The sequence below is a fragment of the Mirounga leonina genome, unplaced genomic scaffold (genome assembly GCF_011800145.1).
Source record: "Mirounga leonina isolate KUSES-001 unplaced genomic scaffold, KU_Mleo_1.0 Mir_174, whole genome shotgun sequence".
Taxonomy (NCBI): domain Eukaryota; kingdom Metazoa; phylum Chordata; class Mammalia; order Carnivora; family Phocidae; genus Mirounga; species Mirounga leonina.
Genome location: NW_023270451.1, coordinates 8207341 through 8234746, shown reverse-complemented (window position 1 = coordinate 8234746; position 27406 = coordinate 8207341). Strand labels below are relative to the sequence as shown.

Genomic DNA, 27406 nt, shown 5'->3' with positions numbered 1-27406 from the left:
AAAATATTTTTTTTTTTAATATTTTATTTATTTGACAGAGAGAGAGACAGCGAGAGGGAACACAAGCAGGAGGAGTGGGAAAGAGAGAAGCAGGCTTCCCGCGGAGCAGAGAGCCCGAGGTAGGGCTTGATCCCAGGACTCTGGGATCATGACCTGAGCTGAAGGCAGATGCTTAATGACTGAGCCACCCAGGAGCCCCCCAAAATACATAAAATCTTAAAAAGAAAAAAAAAAAGAATGAGTTAAGAGATATGAGTTTGGGCACTGAGTGGCCTATAAAATCATGGTTCCTTCAGGCTCCTTGAGTATATGTAAATACACACACATGTGCGTGTGGGCACATACACAATAATACACCTAGAAAATAACAGGATTCACTGTAACAATGCATAGCAATGTTCAAATGTATTTAATGATTTGATAACTGACTTTGAGAGATCAATTTCAAAAATACGATGGGTTAAAAAACTATAATTTTTCTGAGATTTAACTGTAGTTAGGTATCTGTTAGTCTCTCATATTAATCCTTTAAAATGGATACTTTTGCCAATTAATGGACATTATATGAATTGTGATGTATTGATATGCACGAAATAGAAGCCCATCTCTGTGCTTAAACTTGTAATAGCATTTTATTTTCCTCAGATAACAAGAAGTCTAAAGGAAGGGAGTCTAGGCCCCTTCTATCACTTTGTTCCATTATCCTCACAGGGAAGGTTTTATCTTCATCTTGTCTAATCATAGAGGCAGGATGGCTTCTGCCTCTTCAGTTGTGCTTTAGGCTGGAGAAAGAGAAAGGGACAAAAAGAATGTTTGTATTAGAAAAACAAAAATAATGCCAGAAGTCTCTTAGCAGAAATATACTTCTATCTCCTTGCCCGTACTTTTATTACAATGCTACTCTTGGCTGCAACAGAGTCTGAGAAGGTATTTTATCCGGGAACACTGCCAACCTGAACAAAAAGGGGTCCTGTCAGTAAGGGAGAAGTGGAGAATAGCTCTTAGGTAGGAAATTAGGACTGTCAAAGGATTCACGGAATTCAGAATGCTATATAATCACAACCAGCATTTAAACAGTCTCAATTTTCAGAGTAATACTAAACATTAATAACTATTCATTTTTGTTATATTTTGCGGTTTAATTTTTTATGAATAGCCATGGTTAATAATGAAATATAAATACACGTCTTATAAACTTTATCACCTACATCATAGTAGTAAGAATGAGGTCATATAGGACATTAACAGCTTTTTATGTTAGAATTTTCTTTTTTTTTTAATACACCTAATTAAATGGTAGTTTTAGGGTCCAATACGAATCTCCTTCAGACAACATCTAAATTCTGAATCATAGGACCTAAATCCAAATTCTAAAGATTTTCTAAGTTAATTACCATTATCAGTTTCAAATAACATTTCTTTAATGTCCACATACTAACAGTGGAATACCAAGTCCTAAATTAATTCTCTAAGCTAAATGTGGAACATTTATTCAAGAAATTCTTGTGTTTTGTATATCTTTTCTAGCCTTAACTAAAGTTCAGTATTTGTTAGATTAGTTTTTAAGGTATTAAAATTGTTACCTCTTAAGAAACATTTTTTGACACTTATAAAAATACTTCTTACTGTATTCTTTCTCTAAAATATGAATCTTAGTTTCTCTGGATTTCTCAAAACCAGTCTTTAATATTGGCAATCAAGTTAGACAGATTTTTCAATAACATTTAAGTGGCAAGGGGAAAAGAGAAAATAAAGATAGAATATCTGTTCTAATGTTCTAAATGGTTCTCAGAAGTGAACATAGTACATTTTTCTGAATGCAAATCAAATACTAATTTATACTTAATGTAATACGATATTACAGATTTACATCTAATTTCAAATCCTATGTGAATTCAATTAGAATTAATTCTATCTCATCTTACACATCTTATTGAATACTTTTTTTTTTTTTTCAAATCTAATTCTGATCCTGGGATTTGAGATGATTTGTACTTTATAAACATTCACATGCAAATATGATGGGGTGTCACATATCATGTGCACATGGTGTTTAGATATGATTTTCTCCAATTATAAAGAAAAACATAGAATCTTGCATATAAAAACTTGACCCTTCGTTTATAGCTAAAAAATTGAGAAATATAGAGAAATGCAATTAAGAGAATAATCAAGTAAGAATTTTTAAAAAGCAAAATCTGCAAAAGGCAATGTGCTCCATCTGATACATGCACATATAAAGATAAATATGTATTTTTTGATATATGATATATGGATATATAACTCTACAGTGATATTCTGAAGGAACAGAATTGACAAATGAAATCATTAAATAACTTTTTCTCTCACAATGTCCATTAAAGTGTGCTCCAGAGGGTAATTCTTCTCCTTTCCCTGGATAAAATCTTGGTTGGTGTCCCATAGCTGTCTTAAATAATAAAAATCCCCCTGGTACTTTAGTTACTTAAACTATTTTAATTCTGAAAGTGATAGGTACAACCAGAGTATAATAAAAACTACAAGCTTCATTTAAAATTAAAGCTTTTGCACTCACCTAATCAGCCACGCAACAGAAGGCAGGCCTGAGGTATACAATACGGCTTGGATAGATATTCCTCTATTTTCCCAACTTGTCTTTCTCTCCTCAATTGCTAACTTGCACTGTTTCTGATCACACCAGGGTTCAAGATGGTGGATAGAGTTAAGGGCATAGGAAAGCTCCTGCCTGCTGGTACTTTCGTGAGTTGCCATCATTGCTGTCTGGTTTGGCAGGTGTCAAAGCTGACTCTTGGTTTTTTCCCTTGCAGGGTATTTCAGCTCCTTACAGGATTCCTCAGAACATTTACTTCTCTCTCCATTCATTGTTAGGCATCTCTCACCTACAATTCACTGTGATTTGCTTCTCAGCAGGTCCATCTCTTCATAGACTCTCTTTTGGGACCCTGTTGCTTATTAGGAAGTCCTTTTGGATGAAGCTCATTTAAGATGACTCCGGGCACCCTTATGTTTATTGCAGCATTATTTACAATAGCCAAGATATGGAAGCAACCCAAGTGTCCATTCATACATGAATGGATAAAGAAAATGTGGTGTATATATACAAACGAGTATCACTCAACCATAAAAAAAAAAAAAGTGAGATCTTGCCATTTACAACAATGTGGATGGACCTACAGGATATAATACTAAGTGAAATGTATTAGAGAGAGGAAGACAAATACCATACGATTTCACTTATAGGTGGAATTTAAGAAACAAAACAAATGAACAAAGAAAAAAAAGACCCCACCCCCCAAAAAAAGCCAGACTCTTAAATATAGGGAAAAACTGGTGGTTACCAGAGGTGGGGTAGGAAATGGGTGAAATAGATAAAGGGGATTGAGTTCATATATTGTGATGAGCACTAAGTAATATATAGAATTGGTGAATCATAAACAAACAAAAAAACCGAACATTTTTTTTTAAGATTTTATTTATTTGACAGAGAGAGAGTGAGAGCGCACAGGCAGGGGGAAGCAGCAGAGGGAGAGGGAGAAGCAGGCTCCCCAGGGAGCAGGGAGCCGACTCGGGGACTGATCCCAGGACGCCAGGATCAGGACCTGAGCTGAAGGCAGACGTTTAACCAACTGAGCCACCCAGGCGCCTCAAAAAACCAAACTCTTAAATACAAGAACAAACTGGTGGTTACTAGAGGGGAGGTGGATGGGGGGGAATGGGTGAAATAGATAAGGGGGATTAAGTGTACACTTATCATGACGAGTATTTAGTAATGTACAGAATTGCTGAATCATTATATAGTACACCTGAAATGAATAGAATACGGTATGTTAATTATACTTCAACAAAAAAGTTTAATGGCTACAACTGTTTTAAAAAAGAAAGAAAAAAATGACTCCAGGCCAACTTTTACCCCCATATGTGTGGCTCCCACCTTCACAATTTATCTATGGTCAATTTTCAGTTATAAATTACTTTTCAAAACAAAGCTCTCTATTCTGTTGTCACAACTGGTAGTTTTCATATGTATACAGATGTGTTTTAATTAATAAAATTGAAATTAAGTTCAAAGCATCACTGAGTCATAGTTGTTTTGCAATAATGAATACAGACCAGAAAAAAAAAAAAAAACTGTATGTGTAGTGAACATTATTTATTGCTTTTTAAAAACATGGAGATCACTAAAATAGGCCAACATACTTCCTTTACAGATCAAAAAGCGAAGAATCAATTTAACAAAAGTTGTTTTTGGCCAGGGACAGTGCAAAGCTTTATATGATGCATTCAAGAAAGTACAGGGTCTAGAGTCAGACATATGTGGCTTTAAATACTCCGTAATATATTAGTTACAAGAAGTTGACCAAGTTCAATAAAGTATGTAATCTCAGTTTCTTCTTCCATAAAATGGGGATAACAGTCTAGCAAATATATTGTTTTGATAATTAAATAAAATGCAAAACATATGATATATATCACATAATAACTCCTTATTCATTGTTAATTAATTTTGCCTTCTAACACTGGTCAAAATTTTTTTTTATAATTACAGTGGTGGCTTCTTTAGGTCTTCACCCTTTTTTTTTTTTTTTAAGTAGGCTCCCTGCTGCGTGTGGAGCCCAATGTGGGGCTTGAACTAAATGACGCTGAGATCAAGACCTGAGCTGAGATCAAGAGTCAGATGCTTAACTGACAGAGCCACCTAGGTATCCCTCAAGTATTCACTTTTAAAAAATGATTTCTGAAGTTAAAAAGAGCATTACATGAATACACACATACACACACACACATTTATATATTTACATTATTTTCAGGTCATTAAATTATTACAATGCAATATTTAGCAACTGCATATATGATGTAGTATTAAAATGGGAATCTTTGTTTTACTATACTACATAAAACAAATTTTAAACTGTCAAACTATTTTTTACATTTTATTTTTCTAGATAAAGCAAAGGAACCAGTAAAAGTATGCATGGACTTCTACTGAATTAATCTTTGGGATTAGTAAAACAAGTAGAGAAGCTCTTGTTTTCAACCTAGTAAGGGAGACACAGCCCATTGGATTAAAGTTCTCCAAGACATGTTGGGAAGAGAACTCTGTTAGAACTAGAATACTAGTCCTAGGGCTTTTATGATGCAAATCCTCAGTGTTTAGATGTTCACAACTCCTCCTCTTCAACTCTAAACAAGTTATTCGAGTTGGTAATCCAGTAATAGTCAAGCTACTGCTAAGTGGAATGGCTAGTATTGTATCTGTAGCCACCGTATTTATCCAAAGAGAAAACACTAGTATTTGCCCCATGTACTTAGTGTCACTATGTCAGTGTGTCATTGTAATACTTCCTTGTTTGTTTATACTCCTCTCATTAATATGCATTAATTTCAAGATTCTGGGTGTAATGTATGCTTAATATGCTTTCTCCATGTGGTTAACAATGTTGTGAAGCATTAGTACAAGCTTCTGACCCTTGATCTTATTTTTCTCTTCCAACACAGATCCAGAACAATACTGCAAGAGTCTACTGTATAACATCTAGATCACAATTCTAGAAAATGTCTCCCTCTGATATCTAAGATTCTAATATACATTATGTTTAAATATTTTTTTTTTTTAAGATTTTATTTATTTATTTGACAGAGAGATAGACAGAAGAGCACAAGCAGAGGGAGTGGCAGAGGGAGAGGGAGAAGCAGGCTCTGCACTGAGCAGGGAACCCGATGTGGGACTCGATCCCAGGACCCTGAGATCATGACCTGAGCCGAAGGCAGACGCTTAACCATCTGAGCCACCCAGGCGCCCCCATTATGTTTAAATATTAACGAAACCTAATTCAGTGGGCTTTGTATGAGATCAATATTATTACTTTCCAGGCCTACTTTATATAGGCAACAAATACTGTCCCTTCAAAACTGCTAGTGTTTTGGGGCACCTGGGTGGCTCAGTCAGTTAAGTGTCTGCCTTCAGCTCAGGTCATGATCCTGGGGTCCTGGGATTGAGCCCCACATCAGGTTCCTGGCTCAGCGGGGAGTCTGCTACTCCCTCTCCTTCTGCTCTTCCCCCCACTCGTGCTCTCTCACTCTCAAATAAATAAAATCTTAAAAAAAAACAATAAAGACAAAAACAAAAAAATGCAAAATCCTAGTGTTTTGTTCATAATAAGCCAGTGTCTTGAGTTATCTCTTTTTATGAAAAGTAAAGGGACTTGTGATGTTAATTGGAAGTATCAGTATAAAATCATTTTTAATATATGTAAGTGTAGTTAATATATTACATATAAATACACTTGAAATATCTCTATATACATTTCCTAGCTCTGTCCACTGAAAGGGCTTAGAAATTATGGCCCATAAATAGCAATAAATAAGCCAAAATATATCTTGGTTTCTAAACATGATTCTTCACTAAAAGGAACAGGGTTCCTTGGGGGTGAAAGGCAAATTCCAGAGCTGAGGAAGAGAAAGAGCAAGATATAATTGGAATACTCTTTTATATGAAGAAGCAAAAAAGTGTTCAAATAATCAAAAGCACATGTCAAAAGGATAAGCAAACCATCCTGAAGGAGCTCCTCCAGGGCAAAGCAAATAATTTGAACGTCAAAACAAAGAATATTAGTAGTAGATTCTATCCCATTAGATGAAATAAGAATCTAGGAGTACCTATTGACATAAACTTTAAAGACAAATAAATAAGGGGACTGATATTAAAGGCTTATACATTTATTCATTAGCTTAGTTCATTCAGTAAATTTGTATCATACATTTGTAGCCCCAATGACTTCAAGGAGAACCTACAGGGTAGAAGCCTCTTCCTGACTAGGATAAAGCCTAGAACATATGCCAACCATTCAGATACCTCTTTAGACACTAAGCAAGTGTTAGTATACTGGAAACTTCCTGGGATGGGGAAAGCTCTGAGTATGTATTCCCAATTCTGCATGGTTACTTTAATGCTGTATCTCTGTCATCTCCTAAAGTTTGGTGCTGCCAAAATGTCCATATCCTCCTCCCACCTCTCTTGCCACAGCTCCCATAATTTCTCCTCCCAGGTTCTCATCCAGTTACTCTCATTCTGCCAGGCACTTAGGAATTGGAAAAGCCCTTAGGTTCCAAGTTAAGAAAGAACATTTGAGTTCTGGTGAATAAAATGTAATTAAGATCTCAAATATAACTCTACTACTCTAAATTAAAAGAAACAAACAAGTCACATAAAACATGCTATTAAATCATGATTTTCATTAAATATTACCTAGTTCTCAATGCCAACATATTTAAAAGTAGGCTGAAAATCTATTATAAATATGCTAAACAAAAAATTGAATTGAAAACTGTATGTCAGAAATTAATCTTTTCAGCGTATTTCCATGAGTGTAGTTTGCATTAAATATAAATGATTATATTTAACATTTTTTTGTTTTGAGATGAAATAATTGGAAACATCCTAATGGCTATAGGATATAGCTATAGTGGTGAAGAGTTAGTTTATGGCTATTAACTAGGATAAATATGTCATGGAAACTTCTCTGAAGACAAACGTCACATTAGTTAAGTTATAACAAAAGAAGATATCCCTTGATTTATTTAACAATGACTTATTGAGTGTCTACTGTATACTACCAGAATTATGTACTACTATATAGCAGCACTACTATGGTGGACCATATGTACTAGGTGATGAATTATAACAATGTCTTTGTCTTAAAGAAACTCACTAGTGATAAAAAACAGACCTGTAAATCAGTAAATGCAAAGCCATGTCTCAAGTGCACAAGTCAAGTTACTTGAGTAACTCTATGGATGGTGGGCAGGCGAGAATGAGAGAAAGCTTCCTAAAAGAGGGAATGCTTGAGGTGCAGTTTAAGAGATGAGTCAGTTTATCAGCCAAGAATAAATAAATGAGAGGCTATTCAACAGAAGAAACAGCTTATACAAAGTCACAGAGGCACTGACTAGCTTGGAGCATGGTGAGAAAGGATCAGGGGAGAATTAAAATTCAAGCAGAGTCCAATTTGCGGAAGACCTTATATAGACTAACCTAAGGGGTAGTAAAATCAAATGCATAAAATAATATAAATGAAAATTACCTCGTCTCTGACATGTCATGTTCCTTACTACTTCAGGTCCTAGATAGTTCTTTTTTCTCTGTCTGAAAATTCCTTCCCAGATTTTTTCACAACTAGATGTTACACCTCATTCAAGTCCTGGCCTAAAAGTTATCTCCTAGGAGGGGTGCCTGCGTGGCTCAGTTGGTTAAGTTGGTTGAGCGTCTGATTCTTGATACCAGCTCAGGTCAAATCTCAGGGTCATGAGATCGCTCTGTGCTCAAAGGGGAGTCTGCTTGAGATTCTCTCCCTCTGCCCCTCCCCACACTCGAGTGCGTGCGTGTGCATGCTCTCTCTCTAATTAAATAAATAAATCTTTAAAAAACAAAAATTATCTCCTAGGAAACATCTTTCTATGCCATCCAACTAAATTATTGCCACCCTAACACACCACCTATTAACCTGCCAATTACTTTGTTTTTAAGTCAATATAGAAAGATTAGAAACACAGAATAAATGCCAATTTCACAACTTCATATAACATACCAACCTGCCCTTGATTTCTAATGTCTTTATTTGTAAACTAGACCGAGAAAATCGTGGATATTGCTAAGCAACATATAATGTAGTACTGACTCTAGGGATTTGTTGGCTGGCAATCTTCCTTTTATCCTGTAAGATATAAACACATTTTGTTCACTAGTAGCCATATGAAGGACTAAAGTAGAAGAAGCCCTTTCAGAGATATTTGTATTTTATTGTCTCAAAAGGATAAATCTTTTTTTTTTTTTTTAAGATTTTATTTATTGGGGCGCCTGGGTGGCTCAGTTGGTTAAGCGACTGCCTTCGGCTCAGGTCATGATCCTGGAGTCCCGGGATCGAGTCCCGCATCGGGCTCCCTGCTCAGCAGGGAGTCTGCTTCTCCCTCTGACCCTCCTCCCTCTCATGCTCTCTGTCTCTCATTCTCTCTCTCGCAAATAAATAAAATCTTAAAAAAAAAAAAAGATTTTATTTACTTATTTGACACAGAGAGAGAGACAGGGAGAGAGGGAACACAAGCAGGGGGAGTGGGAGAGGGAGAAGCAGGCCTCCCGCTGAGCCGAGAGCCCGATGCGGGGCTCGATCCCAGGACCCTAGGATCATGATCTGAGCTGAAGGCAGACGCTTAACCGACTGAGCCACCCAGGTGCCCCAAAAGGATAAATCTTTTAACATAAAATTGTCAAGCAATATGACAAAACATACTGAAACATTTTGGAGAGAGCAGAAAAGGTGTTTCTAGCCCTTAGAATCATATGTAAATCTTCCTACCCTTGAGGAGAGACAATTGTCTTCAGAGAAAAGGACTAGGAAGTAAATCTCCATTAGTATTGGGAAAACTTAAACTTCTTTTATTTAGCTTCCTGCTAAAGTGGGAGCTTCAGGGAATGTTTATATATAAACTGACATCCTTTAAAATATTTTGGGGCCTTTAAGAGGAAAATGCAATGTTTATTCTTCTCCTGGTCTGCAAGACATCTAAATGAGTCCCTGAACTCTTACAGTCACCCAATGAAATTACCAAGTGCATGGAATCCTTTACCTCTTCAATTCTGATTTAGAAAAAAACCCCAAAACTATTGCTACTAAATGAAAGAATTACTTCCTTATTTCTAGTTCTCCTATCAAGATTCTGTAGACAATAGAAATAAAAATTTTTAAATGGCCTAAGTAGGAAGCATCATTATATTGTAATAAAAATGTTCTCAAAATTTTGAAATTTTATTAAAATGGCAGTCTTTATACTCTAAAAGACTTTAGAATATGCAAATTCTTTAAGACTCAAAACTAGATGGAATTATATGTTCTCAATATTTTGAAATTTTATTAAATGGCAGTCTTTATACTCTAAAAGACTTTAGAATATGCAAATTCTTTAATTAAGACTCAAAATTAGATGGAATTCATTTAAATCCAGACCATATATAACTACTAATTGACCAATTATTGCAATATTAACTGTAGGTAAAATATTCATAACTGTCTTTAAATAACAGTCTGAAATTCATTAAACATTTGTGTAAAATTTTAAAATGTATACTTTTTATATTTACTTTTTCATAGTGTAGTTTTATTTACACAAAGTATATATATTTTTTCTTTTAAAGATTTTTTATTTTTTTTATTAGAGAGAGAGAATACAAGCAGGGGGAGCGGCAGGTAGAAAGAGAGGGAGAAGCAGGCTCCCTGCTCAGCAGGGAGCCTGACGTGAGGCTCAATCCCAGGACCCTGGAATTATGACCTGGGCCCAAGGCAGCTGCTTAACCAACTGAGCCACTCAGGCGCCCCTACACAAAGTGTATTTTGCATTAAACGGATATTGATTAAATTTGCATTACACATTTACAATATTAAAATCGTGACAGTGGTCTTAAAATATCTGACAGCTTTAGGGTCAGTGAATTACTCAAGAAAAGGCTTCCATGTTTTGAAAGGATCCAGAGCAATCCCACCAAATCAACATGAGGAAACAATGGGAGTTGATTGAATGAGCACATGAGATATTGAGAGTGCTTATGAGAGGTAAGTAATAGTCCTATTATGTGCAGTCCTGTAAAGTCAGATGTGGAGAATGTGCTAACAGAGCATTTGCAAACTGAAATCACTTGAAGATATTACACTGACGATGGAGACCCAGGCTTTGAGTATTCATTGCTGATATGAGAAAAGAGGTGAAGGCATTAATGCTTAATGATTTAGCTAACGTTGATCCACAACAAACAAGTCACACTTTATAAACAAAAATGTGCATTTGGCTTCTTTATGAAGCTATGCTAACTTCATGTTATCCTTTCTTTCTCTTGATGTCCTAATTTTTGTGGCCCATAGTTTGTGGAGTACATCCTTCTCTTAGGAAGCACATGATAGCTTTGCTTTTTACCCATTTTCTGCTGATTCCCCTAATGTCCACTTTTTTTCAGAGATTATAGACAATGGCTTGCCAAACCTCCAAATTATTTTATTGCCCTACAATTTAACTGAGATAAGTTGGAAGATTAAGATGGTCTAAGAATTAAATGCTTTCCAATTATCCTATGACCCATCTTAAACTACAATTTTCTCTTAAATTTAAACTCCCTCTTTTACTTTTAAAAATATTCTCAATAGCCAAAATGGGAGACAACTGCCTCAAACCAACAACAGCTTCCTGAACTTCTTGCTGTTCTTGACCTTTTGAAATACACTTTTAAATTCTGGGTTTACTTTACTACCATCAGTTGATTCTTTGCTTAATATAATAGACATTTTCATAATAAATGATGTATATATATACATACACATTCATTGTAGTTATGTTTCATTTTTTCTCCTAGTACTGTATTCTCCTTTATTCATTCAACTTCTGTCAGGAATACAAACATAAGCCATGCTCTCAAAGAAGTTATAGCTTACAAGTGAGGCTGAGATAAATCTAATGTTATAATGAAAGGCAGAAAGAAATGTCATGGATCAGATAGCATTTCATAGGAATTCAGTAGATAAGATTACTTTCAGCTGATTATATATAAATAAAAAACTACTGAAGAGATTTATTGAGGTGGACTTTCAAATAATTCCATATCCAAGCAAATGATTGGGCTTCAGTGGATCTATAAATTACATGAATGATATGTAATATTTGGAAGATATATGTATACATGCATCTGTGGCAGGGCAGAAGGACAGGATAAGATCACTAGTATTCATCATAGTCTGAAAAACATACATGACATTCAAAATGGTTAAAAGCAAAGTACGTCACACAGAGCAGTATTTGGAGAGGCTTCAAAATTATTAAAATTAGTATGATTAGAATTACATTCTCATTGTCTCCAATTGTTCATCAGCATTTTTGCTTCTCAGCAATCTGGCTGAGGAAACATGATGAAGTTTTCTTTGAATTTTTTTTTTTTTTAAGATTTTAGTTATTTATTTATTTGACAGAGAGAGACAAGGCAAGAGAGGGAACACAAGCAGGGGGAGTGGGAGAGGGAGAAGGAGGCTTCCCGTGGAGCAGGGAGCCCGACGCGGGGCTCGATCCCAGGACCCCGGGATCATGACCTGAGCCAAAGGCAGATGCCCAACCGAATGAGCCACCCAGGTCTTTGAATTTTTTGAAATATCCTTTCCAAAGACTAGAAAACACATCTGATTGTTCCTTAATATTTCAAAATAGAATTTGTTGACTTTCTTTCCATCACTTTCTTTAGACCTAAAAAGATTGTTCATTACTGACAAAACTGAGTCCATGATAATACTGTCTCTTTGTGCTTATTCCTTGCAATGGAAACTGCTGGTATTTTAAATTAACAACAAAAATGATAAAAAAAAATAGGCAAGATTAGAATTTGGGCAGTAGATGTCATATTAAAAATACATGTAGGATATTTTAAGTCTATTTTAAAATTTATGATGGGAATTGATGGGAACCTGAAGATACATCTACAGAGATCTATAAAGAAAAAAGTAATAGATTGAGATGTCCATTTGGAAAAGAGAAGGAATAATACTTTGAAAAAAAAAGCAGCAGTTAGAAAGTAAGAGTGTTTTTTAGATAGAGTTTTCTATAAGGATGAATGCATGAAAAAATGGCAAGATGGTTTTAAAAGATTTAGAATCACAAAGTATAAAGTGACAGCAATTGAACTACTCATTCAAATAAGAAAAAGGGGGGGCACACATAGCTATTTCATGGCATGAAATTGAAGTATTTGAATTTCTCAAGTGTTTAAAAAAATCTGGTAAGAAGGGCCTAAAGTATAAAAGGTATGAAAATAACTTTTTGAGTTTAGTGGAATGTGAACTGATGATAAAAGATTGACAGGCACAGAATAAGTAAAAAGCAAAACATTAAAAAAGAAAGATAAATTCAGATATTGACATTTAAGTATACCTGCATAGTACTCCATAAGAAAGTATACATTTCCAGATCCAAATACAGTATTAGCCTTTTGTGTTTTGTGCATATGTTGAATAGATAGCAAAAGTATCAAGAGTTCTTACTAAAATACCCATTATCCTTTACAAAAAATATTACAATGACTTTAAAGTCACAGAACAACAACAAAAAACATTATCATGCTTTCTTTTATTGAGCTGGTCAAATTGCTCCACAAACTGTGAACTCTGTAGTTAAAGTGAAGCAATTATTTAAATGTTTTTGGCAGTTCTCTTCCCTGCCTTCGTATATCCTGTATGGTCCAGGAACTTCATACAAAAATGTGCGAAAGGACCAAAGTCACATCATTCAGAACTTTCTACGAACTAAAATGATCTAATACCCTCGTAGACTTAAGTAGTCACATTTCGCCTGTCCCCAGATCTTTTACAAAGGGCTAGGTGACTAACTGACAGTGCTGTTTGAAAGGAAGTTCCTTAGTTGTGGAGACTTTGGACCATATATTCCATCCCAATATTATAAGCAATACTAAGACATAATAAAATGGTTCTAAAATATGCAGAAGCACAATCATGAACATTAATTCTAGACTACAGTGAAACAGTTCTGGCCCTCCTATGTAATTTAATTGATATAAAGGTTATAGTCATCAAAATATTTGAGGTTTTCAGGTAAAGAGAATTAGCACTATAATGTAGTTTGATAAGATACCAAATGAAATATGCAGTTCTGTGCAAGTGTTTGGAGGCATCTCAGCCCCTAAACTTTCCCCTCACTAACTTCAAGAAGCTTGATTTCTCAACATTCAATCCTCTCCTTGCAATACAATCTTTTTCAGTGATCTTTCTTCTCTTTTCTGCCTACTAAGAGATTTTGTAAAAATGGAGTTCAGTGTTTTTCTATTACCACATTTAGCACAGTGCTGGGTAAGGCTGAAGAGCCAAGGTTTCAAAGTGTCCCCGTATCTATCTTCATAGCCCAAATTCTCTCCCCAGAACTTGGGCTTGTATATCCAGTCACTGTACTTAAGCTGTAGATACCTACGCAGTTACCAGGCTGGGCCAAGAAACGAGCAGATAAACATAGAAAATCCTCCTGGAACATCTTTATGGCAAAGTTGGGGGAAAAATCATATTTTATACCCATATAAATATGAACTGACTACAGAGTAGAAAAATCATATGAATTTTTAGATAAAAACTAGAGACTTCAAATAAGATTACTCTTAAAAAATAAGATTATTCTTGGCTGGGGGTGGGCGAGCATACCATTGTTAGAGATATTTTGATAGAAAAGTCTGAGAAGCTCAGTATTACGCTAAATAAATCCACCTTATAAATATGGATTAGCATTTGTGTGTGTGAATAATGAAGCAGAAGTGAAAGGAGGTTTAATAATAGGAATGGCCACAGACAAACTATGGAGTTGGTCAAGTTTATCATACATTGCCATTATCATCACCAAGATCACCTCTCAGACCCTGTCCCAAGCTCTTGAAGAATCTGACTTCTTAACGTCAGCCTCATTGCTAAGCATATTCCGTCTTTTCTTCATCAATATGTGCTCTTCTGCATTCCATTTCCTTAAGACATTAGTATGAGTGTAAAGAGATAATCATTTAGTACTAAAGATAAAAATCTGTGTTAAGGTGGTAGTCATATAATGAAATTTTATACACTATCACTCTGGACATATCTGTCATCAGGTAGAATTCTGTTTAGCATTTATACTGTGCCAGAGAATGCGCAAAGTGATAAGAATGCTTTTCTTTCTTCAGTTTTTAAGATTGTTAAACTATTTTTTAACAGCATGCAAAATCTAGTGCCATATTCTGCACAGAGTGCTCATCAATGAAATAATTCTTTCTTGACACAGGCATCAAACCCAGAAAGGGTAAAGAAGACAAGAAGAAATGAAGCAAATGTGAAGGATACCAGAATAGAAAGTAATCAAATTAGTCTGAATCTAGCATTTTAAAATGATTGTAATTTCAGTCATGTTTTTCACAGCACTGGAAACTTGAACAACTTGGAACTCACAATTATGTGCTTTTGTCCCTGAAAAGTTAGCAGAGGCATCTAACCAACAATTTATTTGATGACAATATATCTGACAGAAAATGCTGTTTTTTTACTCCCAGGAAACAACCTAACAAGTCCTCAGAATACATGTAAATTTTTTTCATGCATTTATTTCATGCATTTAAAATGCATCCAAATTTTAACCCTGTTATATATATTATCACCTCCTTTTTACAGATGAGGGAACAAAGTCTGAGAGGTTAGGTGACTTAGTCCAAGTTGTATAGCTAGACGCAGCATCCCAATTTCTAAGTCCCCAGATGGTTCTACATGATCCCTTTACACCGACAGCACACAAGAGCCAGGCAGGAGCCAGAAACAACGCAATAACTGACACAGGGAAATGCTAATATAAGGAATTATTAACTAGTAAAAGGGGAGTGACTACTAAGAGAGGAGATCACTAACAAATACAGGGGTAGTGGTTTAGGGAGCAGCCAGTACCTCTGAGGCTGTGGGAAAGCCCCCAATAATAACTTAGGCAATAAGTCAGAAGAACCATTCTGCCCATCCCTGTCCTCTACGCTACTAAGACAGGGAGACAGATCTTATTGGAGATAATGTGGCTGTGGCCCAACTGACAGCAAATGAAATTTGTTGAGGTGTCACAGATTGGGCTGGTGAGGAAACCACCAGCTGCGGTGTCAGTGAAACTTGCTAGGAATCCACCCACTGGGATGCCAGTAAGGCTTATTAGAAAGCCACACACTGGGAACGAGCCAAAGTTAATGAAGGGTAGTCAAACACTGGTCTCTTACACATCACTGGCCAGAAAGCCACTCACTGACCACACCATAGGAGCAAGAAGAAAAGCACTGGTACCAAGAAGAGGCCTCTCTTTTTATGCAGTGTCCCTCCAGCATCTTCTACTGACAAGTCCTAACATTGGGCCAACTGAGAACAAAGCAATGTTTACAGGTTCCAGCTCTAAATATCACAATTCAGGGCAAAGAAGATGAATAAGGAGCTGAGAAGCACTAAACTGTTGGCACATACCTCAATGACTGTTCTGAGTTCTTGAGGGGGAAATGCTTTTATGCCAAACTCCTACTCCATTTTTTCCCTAATTTTCCCTACAATAAAATGCAGACCCAACCTCTGGGGACACTAAGTACTGATCACTGGTATGATACATGGTTAAGTGCATGAAGAGAGTACAATGCAGTGAATGAGACCAGGTCTGAAGCCAAAACACTTGGGTCTGAATATTAGCTTCAGCACTGATTAAATTTGCAGCCTTGCAAAAGACAATCTCTGTATGCCTCAGTCTTCTTATCTGTAAAAGGGGATGATAATAATACCTACTTCATTAAGATGTTGGGAGAAACAAATGTAAAGCCTATAGTACAACATCTGGCACGTGGCTAAAACTTGATAAATATTAGTATTTACCCATTCATGTCAGTTTGTAACGTGTTTGAAAATACATATTCAGTTCCCATTTTTAATTTCCATGTAGGTCTGTATCTCATAATGCTAAAACCCAACTTGTTTGGGTGAGCTTGGGCTATGTTCCAAAAAGCCTTCCCCCTTCCTGGGCATTGCCTTCAGTTCTGGTTTCAGATCCTGGCACTGCCCCTGGCTCACTGAATAATCCTCATCAGCAGGAGCCAACTCAGTGGGGGATCCATCTTCTCAAGGGAAAAAAAAAGACACGTTTAAATAATTCATGTTTAAGATCTCTTCTAGTTCTGACTAAATTTGATCCCCCTCTTCCCCAAATAGTGAGCTATACTTGAGAGGAAAAGAGGAAGGAAATTACTATTTTGAGCGCCTACCCACCTGTGCCAGGCAAGCATTTGTGTGCATTACCTGATTCAGCCTCACACGGTCCTATCAAATTAGTACTTTTAACCCTGTTTAACAAATAAGGAAACTGAGGCTCACAAAGGTCAAGCAATTAACTCAGTATCACATTCTTGGTAAGTAGCAGAGCCTGAATTCAAATCTGGTCTTTCTGTTTGGGTGGGCTACACGTTTTTAACTGTACTTACCTCCCACACTCTCTTCATCTCAGACACTGAAAATCTCAACTGCTCAGTGCTTTTCAAGCTTTGCTTTAAAGAGAAGAGTGGGTGTGCGACTTTTTTTTTTTCTTTCTCAAACGTATCATTTTGAAATAAAGCAAATGAAATTCATTTACCAGTTACAGGAATTTCAAAAATCACTCCTAACATCTTACACAAAATTAGCGTTCTAGTGAAAATCGGCAGCCGTCCGGCATCTTGGCGCCCCCGTCCTCACCTCTCCTCCTGGCTGCAAACTTGGTGAAGGGAAAGGAGCCTTGGCGGTGGGCCTGCGAGCTGAGTTCCAGCCCGGGTTCTGCCGCGGTGTTCAAGCTCGCTCCGAGCCGTCTTTTCCTTCTCTGGAGCACGAAGTGGTCGCGCCAGGACATCTTAAGGTTTCTTCCTAAGGTGCAAGCCCGAGTCTGAGACTCTCCTGGGCGAGGACGTGCCCCAGGCGTCTCCGCCGCAGTTTCCCGGGTAAACAGCCCACTTCGCCCAGGAGGCTGCTCGAGGCGACCGCTCTCCCGCCCCACCCCACGGCCCCTCGCTCCGCGCCTCCCACCAAGGAAAAGTGCAGCCCCCTCCCCTACACGTCCCCGGACTCGCCTTTGAGCCCACAACTCCCCTCGGCTAAGTTCCCATCCCGGCCCGACGCGCGGGCTGAGCCTGCACCCCGCGAAGTGACGCTCTGCCTCCCCGCTGTCTGGGTAACCAGACTGTACTTCCCTAACTTTCCGCTCCTCTGAGGGGGAATTCTGAGAACTCTGCGACAAGTTCGACTGAAAACGTGAGGAGACAAAGCCTCTCTCAACAGAGAACTCCTCCGCCTCCCCCCGGCGCGCCGCGCCCAGGCCTCCCCCATAGGTCCACGGGTCCCACCAGCTCGGCCTTCCCACGGCAGGGCCCGCGCCAGGGGGCTCGCCGCGCTCCCGCCAAAGCCGCGGTCCCGGGGGCGCGCCGCAAGTCCAGGTCTCGCTCTTTCTGCTCCCGCCGAGCGCTAGTCTGGAGGAAGTCGGCGCGTCTCACGGCGCAGCAGCCTAAGGAGCCGCGCGGCCGCTTGGAGGCTGAAAAAGGTCCGCACCGGGCTCGAAGCCCTTCCTGCCGGCCTCCCCACGCCGGGCCTCGGCTCCCCTCCTTTCCCGCTCCCGCCTCTTCTCGTAGGCTGCCAGACGGACCCAGCCTGCCTCTCTCTCCGCCTTCACTACCGGGTCAAGCTGCGGAGGGAGGGAGCGGAGACAGGGGCGAAGCGGCTCCCCACCCGGCGCGCGCGCGCGGCCCTCCTCCCGCTCCAGCTCGCTCCCTCCTCCTCTGCCTCCTCCCCTCGGGCCAGTACAGTACAACTAGTACACACACTCACACACACACACGGACCCCGCCGCTGCCACTGCAGCTACCATGGATATCAGCTAACAACACACACCCAGGCGCGCGCGCGCTCCCACTCGCACCACGCAGGGGTGGCCCCCGGCATCCCTACCCTCCTTCCCCACCCCCACCCCACTCGCTCACCAGCTCGGCTACTGCTCGCTCAGGCTGCCGCCGCCGCCGCCGCCGCCGCCGCCACAGCTCTCCTCTGCTGCGGGGCCACAGCCTTGAGTGTCATTCAAGGGACAGCACAACCTCACCCAAGCTCTCCTACCTCTGCCCAGCCGTCCCTCTCATCCTCCCCCTTCATCATCCACACTCCATCCAAAGAAGAGGGAAAGCACCGAACAGAAGGGGGAGGAAGGCAAAGTCTGCTCTTCTCACCTCTTGGCCCCCTTGCTCCTCCATCCTCGTTCTCTGACCACCAACTCCCCTACCCCAAAGGAACCCCTCAGGAGCTGAGGCGACTCACCCCACTGCCATGTCCAAAAGCTTGAAAAAGAAAAGCCACTGGACTAGCAAAGTCCACGAGAGTGTCATTGGCAGGAACCCGGAGGGCCAGCTGGGCTTTGAACTGAAAGGGGGCGCCGAGAACGGACAGTTCCCCTACCTGGGGGAGGTGAAGCCCGGCAAGGTGGCCTATGAGAGCGGCAGCAAGTTGGTGTCGGAGGAGCTGCTGCTGGAAGTGAACGAGACCCCCGTGGCGGGGCTCACCATCAGGGACGTGCTGGCCGTGATCAAACACTGCAAGGACCCCCTCCGACTCAAGTGTGTCAAACAAGGTGAGCGCAGCGGCTTGCTGGGTGCTTTGCCAGGCGGCTGGACGGCTCGAAGCGCAGAGCAATGGAAGGGTGGGCTCGCGTGTGGAAGGGGGTGTGTGGCGCGACGGTGGGTGAGGTCGGGAGAGTACCGGCAAAGCAAGTGAGCTTTGCAGGGGATCCGAACGGGGCTGCTAAATGGAAGGGAGGGGCAGGCTGCGGTGCGGCGTGCAACTTTGCGCAGTTAGACCCTCCAGTTTGGAAGGTGTTTGGCCTTGTGTGACCTCAGAGGTGCGGGCCAGCTCCCGGGGCAAATTGAATGTGCGTCAGTGGCTTAGCCCGCAGTGGATGAAGAGCTTTTAGGGAAGGGAGGAAGCAAGGAAAGAGGGAGGGAGAAAAGGGGAGGAAGGAACAACTTGAGGGTGCAGCGGCATCACCAGCAGGGTGGGGAGGAACAGAGGGTGGCGAGGCGCGCGGAGAACTACGCCCTCCTTTTGGGGAGCTGGACCGGAGACGCCTTGGTCCGCAGCCATCCCCTAAGGATCCCTCCCGGAGCCACTAGTTGAGGAGGAAGGGAAGGGACAGATGGCTTTGGGCGCTTTGACGGGTCTTCCTTAACTTTTTCCCTGCTTCGCTCCTCTGTCCCCCTCCCCCGCCCTCGGTCGTGTCATGTGGGCACCGCGCGTCACGTGCGCACTGACTAACCCGGGCGCTCACCCCGAGTTGGCCGGCGGGAGAAGGCTCGAGAAGAAGGCGCGGCACTAGGAGCGGGTTCTGGTGCTGCGGGTCGGGAGGAGAGAAATGGTTACCCGAGTGTTCGCTCCTCGGGGGTTGCCCTTGTTGAGTGGAAGATCTCTGTGGTTGGACTCTCTTTTGGCTTCCGATGTGAGGGGTGTGTTTCTGAGGAGGAGCTGGATGGAAAAGCCCCTGGGTTACAGCTCAGGCTCCCTCAGCTCCAACCTGGCTTAGATGAGCCTCACTTGAAGGCTGTGATGGGGCCTTAGGGAGACCGGGATCTTGCAGAACTCTAATTTAAACCCTGTTTTTGCTGAAGGGAAAATAGGTCCTGAAGGAGGGAAGAGGGAGATAAAAGTTTCTTGGAAAGAGGACAACTTTAACTAGAATAAAGTAGCTTATCTCTGTTTTCCTCATGTGATTTGTATATGTACTGTAGCTCATTTCATGTGCGCTGTGTATGTATATATGCAAATTCGTATCAGACTAAAGAAAGGTTTCTTGTTGATGATTTTACGTTTGTCCTGCCTCAAAGATAAAATTGAGCATGCCATTGTCTGAATTTTGAACAACCACTTAATCTTACTGCACGACCAACTATCAAGAAACACTTAGGGAGATGTTCTTCTCTAGGAAACCAGTTTAAAAAGTAAACAAGTGAAAAAGAAGTCTCGGCAAAATTTCTTAAATGTAAATTACCATACAAGAAAACATTTTCATTGGGGATTCTTGAGTATTGATAACTGATGACTTGGGATAGCCTAACGTAAACATTGATTTGTAGGTCAACATAGCTCAATACTGTATGGAACTGAAGATTTATAAGTTAGGTAGGAAGGCTCAAATATAGGGATTCATGTTAACTTATTAAATGTCATGATATTATCTTACAGCAGTAGTTACAAATGTGAAGTTCTAGTTTTGAGTCCAGGAAATCCACCACACAATTAATGACCATGCTTTTATTGGCAGAAGCTAGGTATTTGTAGTGGTAAGTGGCAGCAAGAGTTAATGTGCTGTTAAATTGGACTAATGATAGTATCCTAATGAAGGGGATGATTGTCTTAGTATAATTTGCAGTGATGACCACGATTTAATGTTGTATTCTTTCTGAGCACTGCATTTTGAGGTGGATCCTGGCAAACTGTAACTCTAGCAGCAAGAATGTGTCCAAAAAAGAAAGAAAGGAAGATTATTCGGTATTATAGATATATTCCATAAAATCCAGTAGTAAGACTTAACTTGGAAAAGTGAGGGCATGAAAGCTATCATTAAATACGAAAAAGCTATCAAATAAGAAAAGGAATTTTGACTACCCTGTGATAACTTCCATAGGGCAAAACTAAGGTAAACTTATAGAAATTTTTAAAGGATGAAGCATCTTTGCCTACATTAAGAAGATGACTTTTCTAAAACAGAGAGCGAGAAGAAGATGATGATGATGATGATGAGCTTTCTTATATAACTTTCCAAAAATCTGCGGGCTATATTGTGAATTCATGAACTCCCCATCATTTGGGGTCTTTATGAAGAGGCAAACATGACCAGATGTCGTGAATTCTATGTAAGATGGGGCCTGGACGGGATGTCATTTAAATCTTGCAATGATTTGATCCAAGGTAGTCTCTGATCACCCAACTTCTTTATAATATCTTATCTGAAAGAGTACTGATTTTAGAACTCATGGAATATACAAATATGAAGTGATATATTTAGGGAAAATTCTCTTTTCTTTCTCTGTTAACTCTCAGTTCTGGGCTTCACTTGGTCATTGATGATTGTTGCTTGTAATGATGTTCACAGAGCCCCCTCAGGAACCTGATTCACATCCTGACTGATCAAAAAAGAAAAAAAAAATGCTCGCTTAACTGTAGTAGAAAATCTAATCTTCTTGTATATTCTCTAAATATGGTGATTCATATAAACTATTCCCTTGTTGAAATCATTCTTTCCCTTGTCAAACAACAGATAGGTTTATTTTATTTATCATTGTAAGCAAAGTGAAATTTTCAGAATGTTAGATAATGGTGCCTCTGTGTCTTGGGTTTCACTACAGATTTTACTTGCTGGAAAAATATTTAGAATCTCTTGGCTCAGTATTTTTATTTCTAGTGAGTCAGTAAACTAGCATAGTTGAAAAACTTTAACATGGTTTGTTCAGAAGTTGTATTTTTAAAATATGAATGACATAATTGATTTCTGAATATTCATTTAAACACTGGGAATTATATAGAAGCTACATATATAATCAGGTAAACTAAGGCGGATTTTCCAAAGAAAAGGAGATTTTTAAATAACAAGAATATTGATAAAAACTGCACCAGATAAAATTGCACTGTTTACTCAATTTTTATTTACTTGTTTGGTTAATTTGACATTACAGTTGTAACAATTTTATTTTATTTTTACTTGTATTTATTTTTTGTTTCAGCACTGTATTTATTTTTTAAAAATTTTTAAAAATTTTATTAAGTTTTGTATTTTAATTCCAGTAGAGTTAACATACAGTGTTGTATTAGCTTCAGGTATACAACACAGTGATTTAACAATTCTTTTAGCTGTCATAATTTTAAATTATAATTTTAAAAGAAGTGAACTAGTAGGATTTTAAGACATACTAGACAAAGTCAATGTGTCATAATTTTCCTACATTACTTAAATGTCCTTAAAACCATTTTTAAAAGCCACTCAATTAAATTCAAGGGATTCCGTTTTTAATTTAAGCTGCTTTATCCACACAATGGTGGGTCATATATGAAAAATACCACTTATTGTCACATCCAATTATTTTTTATAAACTCTGGCTTTTTAGTTTATAATGCTTTTCTCACCAAAGCATTTAATTCTAAATTAGCAGTTCTGTTCCATGATCTCATTAATGCAGCAGACCCAGTTGAAGGAAGTGTCTTCAAGGGATTTTGAGATCTGTGCTGAAGTGGTAAAGATTTTTCTTTCTTTCTTTCTTTCTTTTTTTAAAGTTTGCCACTAAAGTTCACAGCAGCCAGTTACATAGACCATTGTGTCCTACATTCCTCGCACTATGGCTGCTACTGCATCTAATCCCACATGGAGACCTACATAGCCTGGACTTACTTGCCCATTTAGGATCTTACAATGGAAAATAAAAGGCAAAAAGTTTTCTAATTCTTCCCATGTGGAAGAAGGGCCAAATAAGGCCTTTGAAATTCAGCTCTAGAGATGTACATTGCTCTCCCTCCTATTGCTCCTTTCAAAGCTACTTTCAAAGGAAAGCAGATCCACATTTATTAAGAGTCATGCTTTCTTCCCGACTGACTTCAGGCTAGTATCATACAGTTAAACCTCTGTGCTGCTTTTTATTTGGAAAGGTAAAAGTAAATTATGTCAAATTTTCTCCAGTAAAGGTGACTTGGCCTCCATTTTAAGGTACGTGAATTTTATTGACCAATAAACAATCAAATTGTTAGAACAATTTGACCACTTAATTATTTTAGAATAAAACATCTTTAATGTTTGGGAACCAGGTTAATGAGACAATTATCTTTGAGCATTATTTATGGATGATGCTACTGTAGTTTTTGGTGTATGTACGTAATTTAAATGGTATGACCTTGAATGGTAAATATGACTGTTTGCTTTTTTATGTGTGTGTTTTGAATGGGAGTAATTTCAGGATGAAATCACAGGTGAAGTAGTTAAGTGCCACCATCTCAGCTCTTAACATTTATACTGTGTGATCTTTTGGCATATTTATTATGCTCACTTTCCTTTTTAGTTCCTTGAAACTCACACATTCACTCCCATAATTAGCAAAAAGTTTTCACATTTGACAACCCCGAATGCTTATAGTTTATAAACAATGGCTTTCAAATGCATAGCAGACCCCGGTTGAATCATTTCCCTCAAGAGGTAGGATAGAATAGTGGTTATTTAACCACTACTTGGGTTTGAATCTCAAGTATGCCACTTACTATGGGCTATATATGCAAGTTATCTAGCCTGGAGTGGTTAAGAGTAACTTGAGAATATTAAATAAGTTATGTATTTAAATAAGATAGTGTCTGGCAGATAATAAGCATTACATAGTATTCCAAATAAATGTTATTCCAGACATTGGTCATTTTGAGCTAGTGACATATGAAATGTTTTTAACTTTCAAGATATTTTACTCTTTATTGAAAACTAACTGAAATATATGAAGTGATTGACTAATTAATAGTATGAGTAATTTTCAAGTAGTATTCTTGAGGTTTTTCTGTAGAGTAAAATAAATTCTTTTCTTTGTAAAACATTAGTGTGAAGAGTAATGCCATTAAGTGGAATGGAACATATTTTTACCTTTTGAAAATAACTCCAACTGATGCTGCCTTTATGTGTAAAGACTACTGTTTTATATTTATTTTCATATTTTAGCCATTGTTTGTTTTCATTCAGTAGTTTATTTCCTTTGTACCCATATCTTTTCTTTTAAGCAGTTGGTGAATATATTGAATCATTTACTCTAGGCTTGACAAGCATTGAAATCCTATTAGAATTCACTAATTTAAGTTTAGGAATTTATTTATACTTTTTACATGTGACTGTTTTAGACACAAGTATTATGTTTTAGGATGAACTTTTACCTCTCAGCTAGAAATCAAGTACCTCATAAAACAAAAAAAAGATTTAATTCATAAGTGTTCACAGTACACCATATATAATAAAAATGCATAAAAATTCAGCAAAGAGCTTACTTTGCATTTGTGAGAACGTCAGTAGTTTAATATAAATTCTCTATAGTAACACTTTCAGGATGAAGCAACCAACAATATATCTACCATCAGCCCCCCAATGATTTTAGAATTTTAGTTGAATTAATCCTATCTTTGAATTCAATAGAAACCTCTAACTTGAAGCTCCAGTGTCTAATATTAAATTAAAAAAAAAATTTCTTAGCTACAATCTGGCTATTTACATGACAAAAACATGGAACAGGGTCTTACAAATTTTTTCGTATTGTGACCTTTTAAAAATGATTTATTTCATTTCATTCCCAACTCTCTCTCTCTTCTGCCTCCAGTAAGGACCAATGTGATATTTCCTTTAATAAAAGTAAATTTGAATTAATATCATATAGATAATTTAATAATAGATTCATAACTAATGAATTCAATTAGTAAAAGACATACATCTGCTAAAAAGTGTTGTAAAATGCTCACATCATCATAGAGAATTAATAATTCCATTATTCCAATATTCCATTATTGCATTTCATTGACACATTATCAACTCTTTTTAAAAAATTCCATTATTATATAAATTTTTTAAAAACTTTAAAAATTTGTATTAAATGTAGGATATGGTATTGACTGTTTTGGATAGTCTGGAAGAAACAGAAAAATTTCCTTCTTTGAAAACTGACTGAATATTCACTCAAATGCATGCAGTGTCTTGATTTTCAAAGACCCAGTAGGCTAATGAGTAGCTATTTTAAATAAATGATCGGATTTATTTCAAAATTTATAATTATATGGTTGCTCCATCTTGGAATACATTATTTCTTGTAATTGTTATATGAATCCATGTGAGATTTTATGTCATTTTATTATTTTGGCTCACTTAAAAAAATCAGTGTCAAAACCATGGCAGTTCATTATGTATCCAATAATTGCCAAAACCAAAAATGGTGATAGAAAAAAAATAAAATTTTATAGCTTCAAATAAAAGATATTCTATAGACAATGATTTTTTAATGACAAATTTGTGGAAGAATTTTTTTCAAACCTCCTAACTGCCTGTAGTGAAATTTGTGCATATGAAATCAGATTTTTCTTTAAATAACCATGAACTTTATTAAGTGACTCTGTGGAGTGAGCAGGAAGAAGCAAACTTATTTAATTTAAAAAAGTATATTTTACTTATCTATTTTTCACATTTCATTGTGTTTGAAGAAATTTCTTAAAACATGAGTTTCCCAAATGTAATGTTGAATTATTTATGTTGCCATGGATTATGAGTAGCATAAAAGTGGTTTGCACTTTACATTGTCACTTCATAGATCATAGAGATTGTCTGAGTAAAAATGTTAAGTGTAAAAAATATATTTTTTAACATTTATTTTTCCTTTTATAGGTGATCAGTGTTGCTTATCCCAGTATTTTGTATTGCTATGCCTAGGAAGGTTTATACTTAGCTGGAATATACATGAAAGAAGGATAACAAGTGCTGTTGAAACCCACATTTTATCTGGCAATATAACCTAAACTTTTAAAAATCTGATTAGCTAGATTGCAAGCATAAGCAAGTTTCAGGTATATGAAATGTCCAGTGTTACGTCGGCGAAGCCTTCTGATCAGTCCATAGTTGACCCCAGTTTGCCTTTCTTTGCAGTCTATGCTGTAAAGATGTTAAAGCAACTCTTTACTACACAACATTTCTTTAAAAAGTAACCAGCATTTAGGCTTTTTAAAAGGTAACTAAAACCACCCAAAAGTCCTGACTTATTTCCAAAAGCACCTTGAAAATGAATAACTATATATAATCTTGTCTTTCTAGCAAGTCAGGTACTTAGGGGGTGGCCATTTTGTTGGTGTTAGGATTGGAGCCTAGATAGAAAGAAGTTGATCCCCCTCTGGAAGAGCAAGAATGTTATCAAGATGCTCTTACCTGTCGGCAGTTAAAGTATTAAAACCTTCTTTCTTAGTATTTCTTCTGAAACATCTGTAGCTGAATCTCCTTTTCCTCTTTAGTTGAAAGTGCCTGTGCTTTTCTTTAGTGTGGGAGATCACTCTAGTGAACAGCAGATTTATTTTGTTTCTTTGTATACATGGGAATTACACACATACGCACAGGCATGTGGGTGCACACACACATTTTTCAAACACTAAGGTTTAATGCCAGTTTTTAAATCAATAGTCCCAGAAAGATATTTATGCATGTGAGGATATAGTCTTATTTTAGGGAAAGAGTTACATCAAATTATTCCATGTGTGATAAATCTAGCTGAAAACCTTGCATAGCCACCTATTAATTTTCAACTGTGACTGGTATTTTTAACCCTTATTAGCTCTGACAGTGGGAGACCATAAAGACATAACGAAATCAAGTACCCAGATGATTTCTAAGTTTCATATATATTAGTCCTTAAGAAGTGATAATGAGAAGTCAGATTTTAAGAGTTTGGAATTTGATTACTTTTTTATTTTATTTTTAAATTAAAAAAAAGATTTTATGTATTTATTAGAGAGAGAGAGAGAGAAAGGGAAAGCACAGAGGGAGAGTGAGAGGGAGAAGGAGACTCCCAGCTGAGCAGGGAGCCTGACATGGGGCTCCATCCCAGGACCCTGAAATCATGACCTGAGCCATAGGCAGATGCTTAACTGACTGAGCCACCCAGGCACCCCATGAAATTTGATTATTTTTATTTGCATGGCCAAATAGCTGATGGACTACATAATGCCTAGGATAACGCTCTAATGTTAAGGTAACAAAAGATGGGGAGGGACAACGGGCATGCTTATTCATCATCAAGATAACATATTTACAG

At 38.0% G+C, this 27406-nt stretch overlaps 1 protein-coding gene and 1 long non-coding RNA gene across 2 annotated transcripts in view; one reads left to right on the top strand and one right to left on the bottom strand.

Annotated features, from left to right (window-relative positions):
- Window positions 1-196: 196 nt before the first annotated feature.
- Window positions 197-18261, bottom strand: LOC118020677. The gene is made up of 3 exons (XR_004681980.1): window positions 17924-18261; window positions 17283-17447; window positions 197-782 (listed from the first exon to the last, which is right to left on the bottom strand). It is a non-coding gene; the product is annotated as an uncharacterized LOC118020677 (long non-coding RNA).
- A 287-nt stretch (window positions 18262-18548) lies between these two features.
- The window catches only part of MAGI2 (membrane associated guanylate kinase, WW and PDZ domain containing 2), a 1284239-nt gene continuing 1275381 nt past the window's right edge, over window positions 18549-27406 (top strand). The window contains exon 1 of the mRNA XM_035020443.1: window positions 18549-19191. Within this exon, the coding sequence (XP_034876334.1) occupies window positions 18891-19191 (301 nt within the window). The 5' untranslated portion in view covers window positions 18549-18890. The remainder of the gene's footprint in view (window positions 19192-27406) is intronic.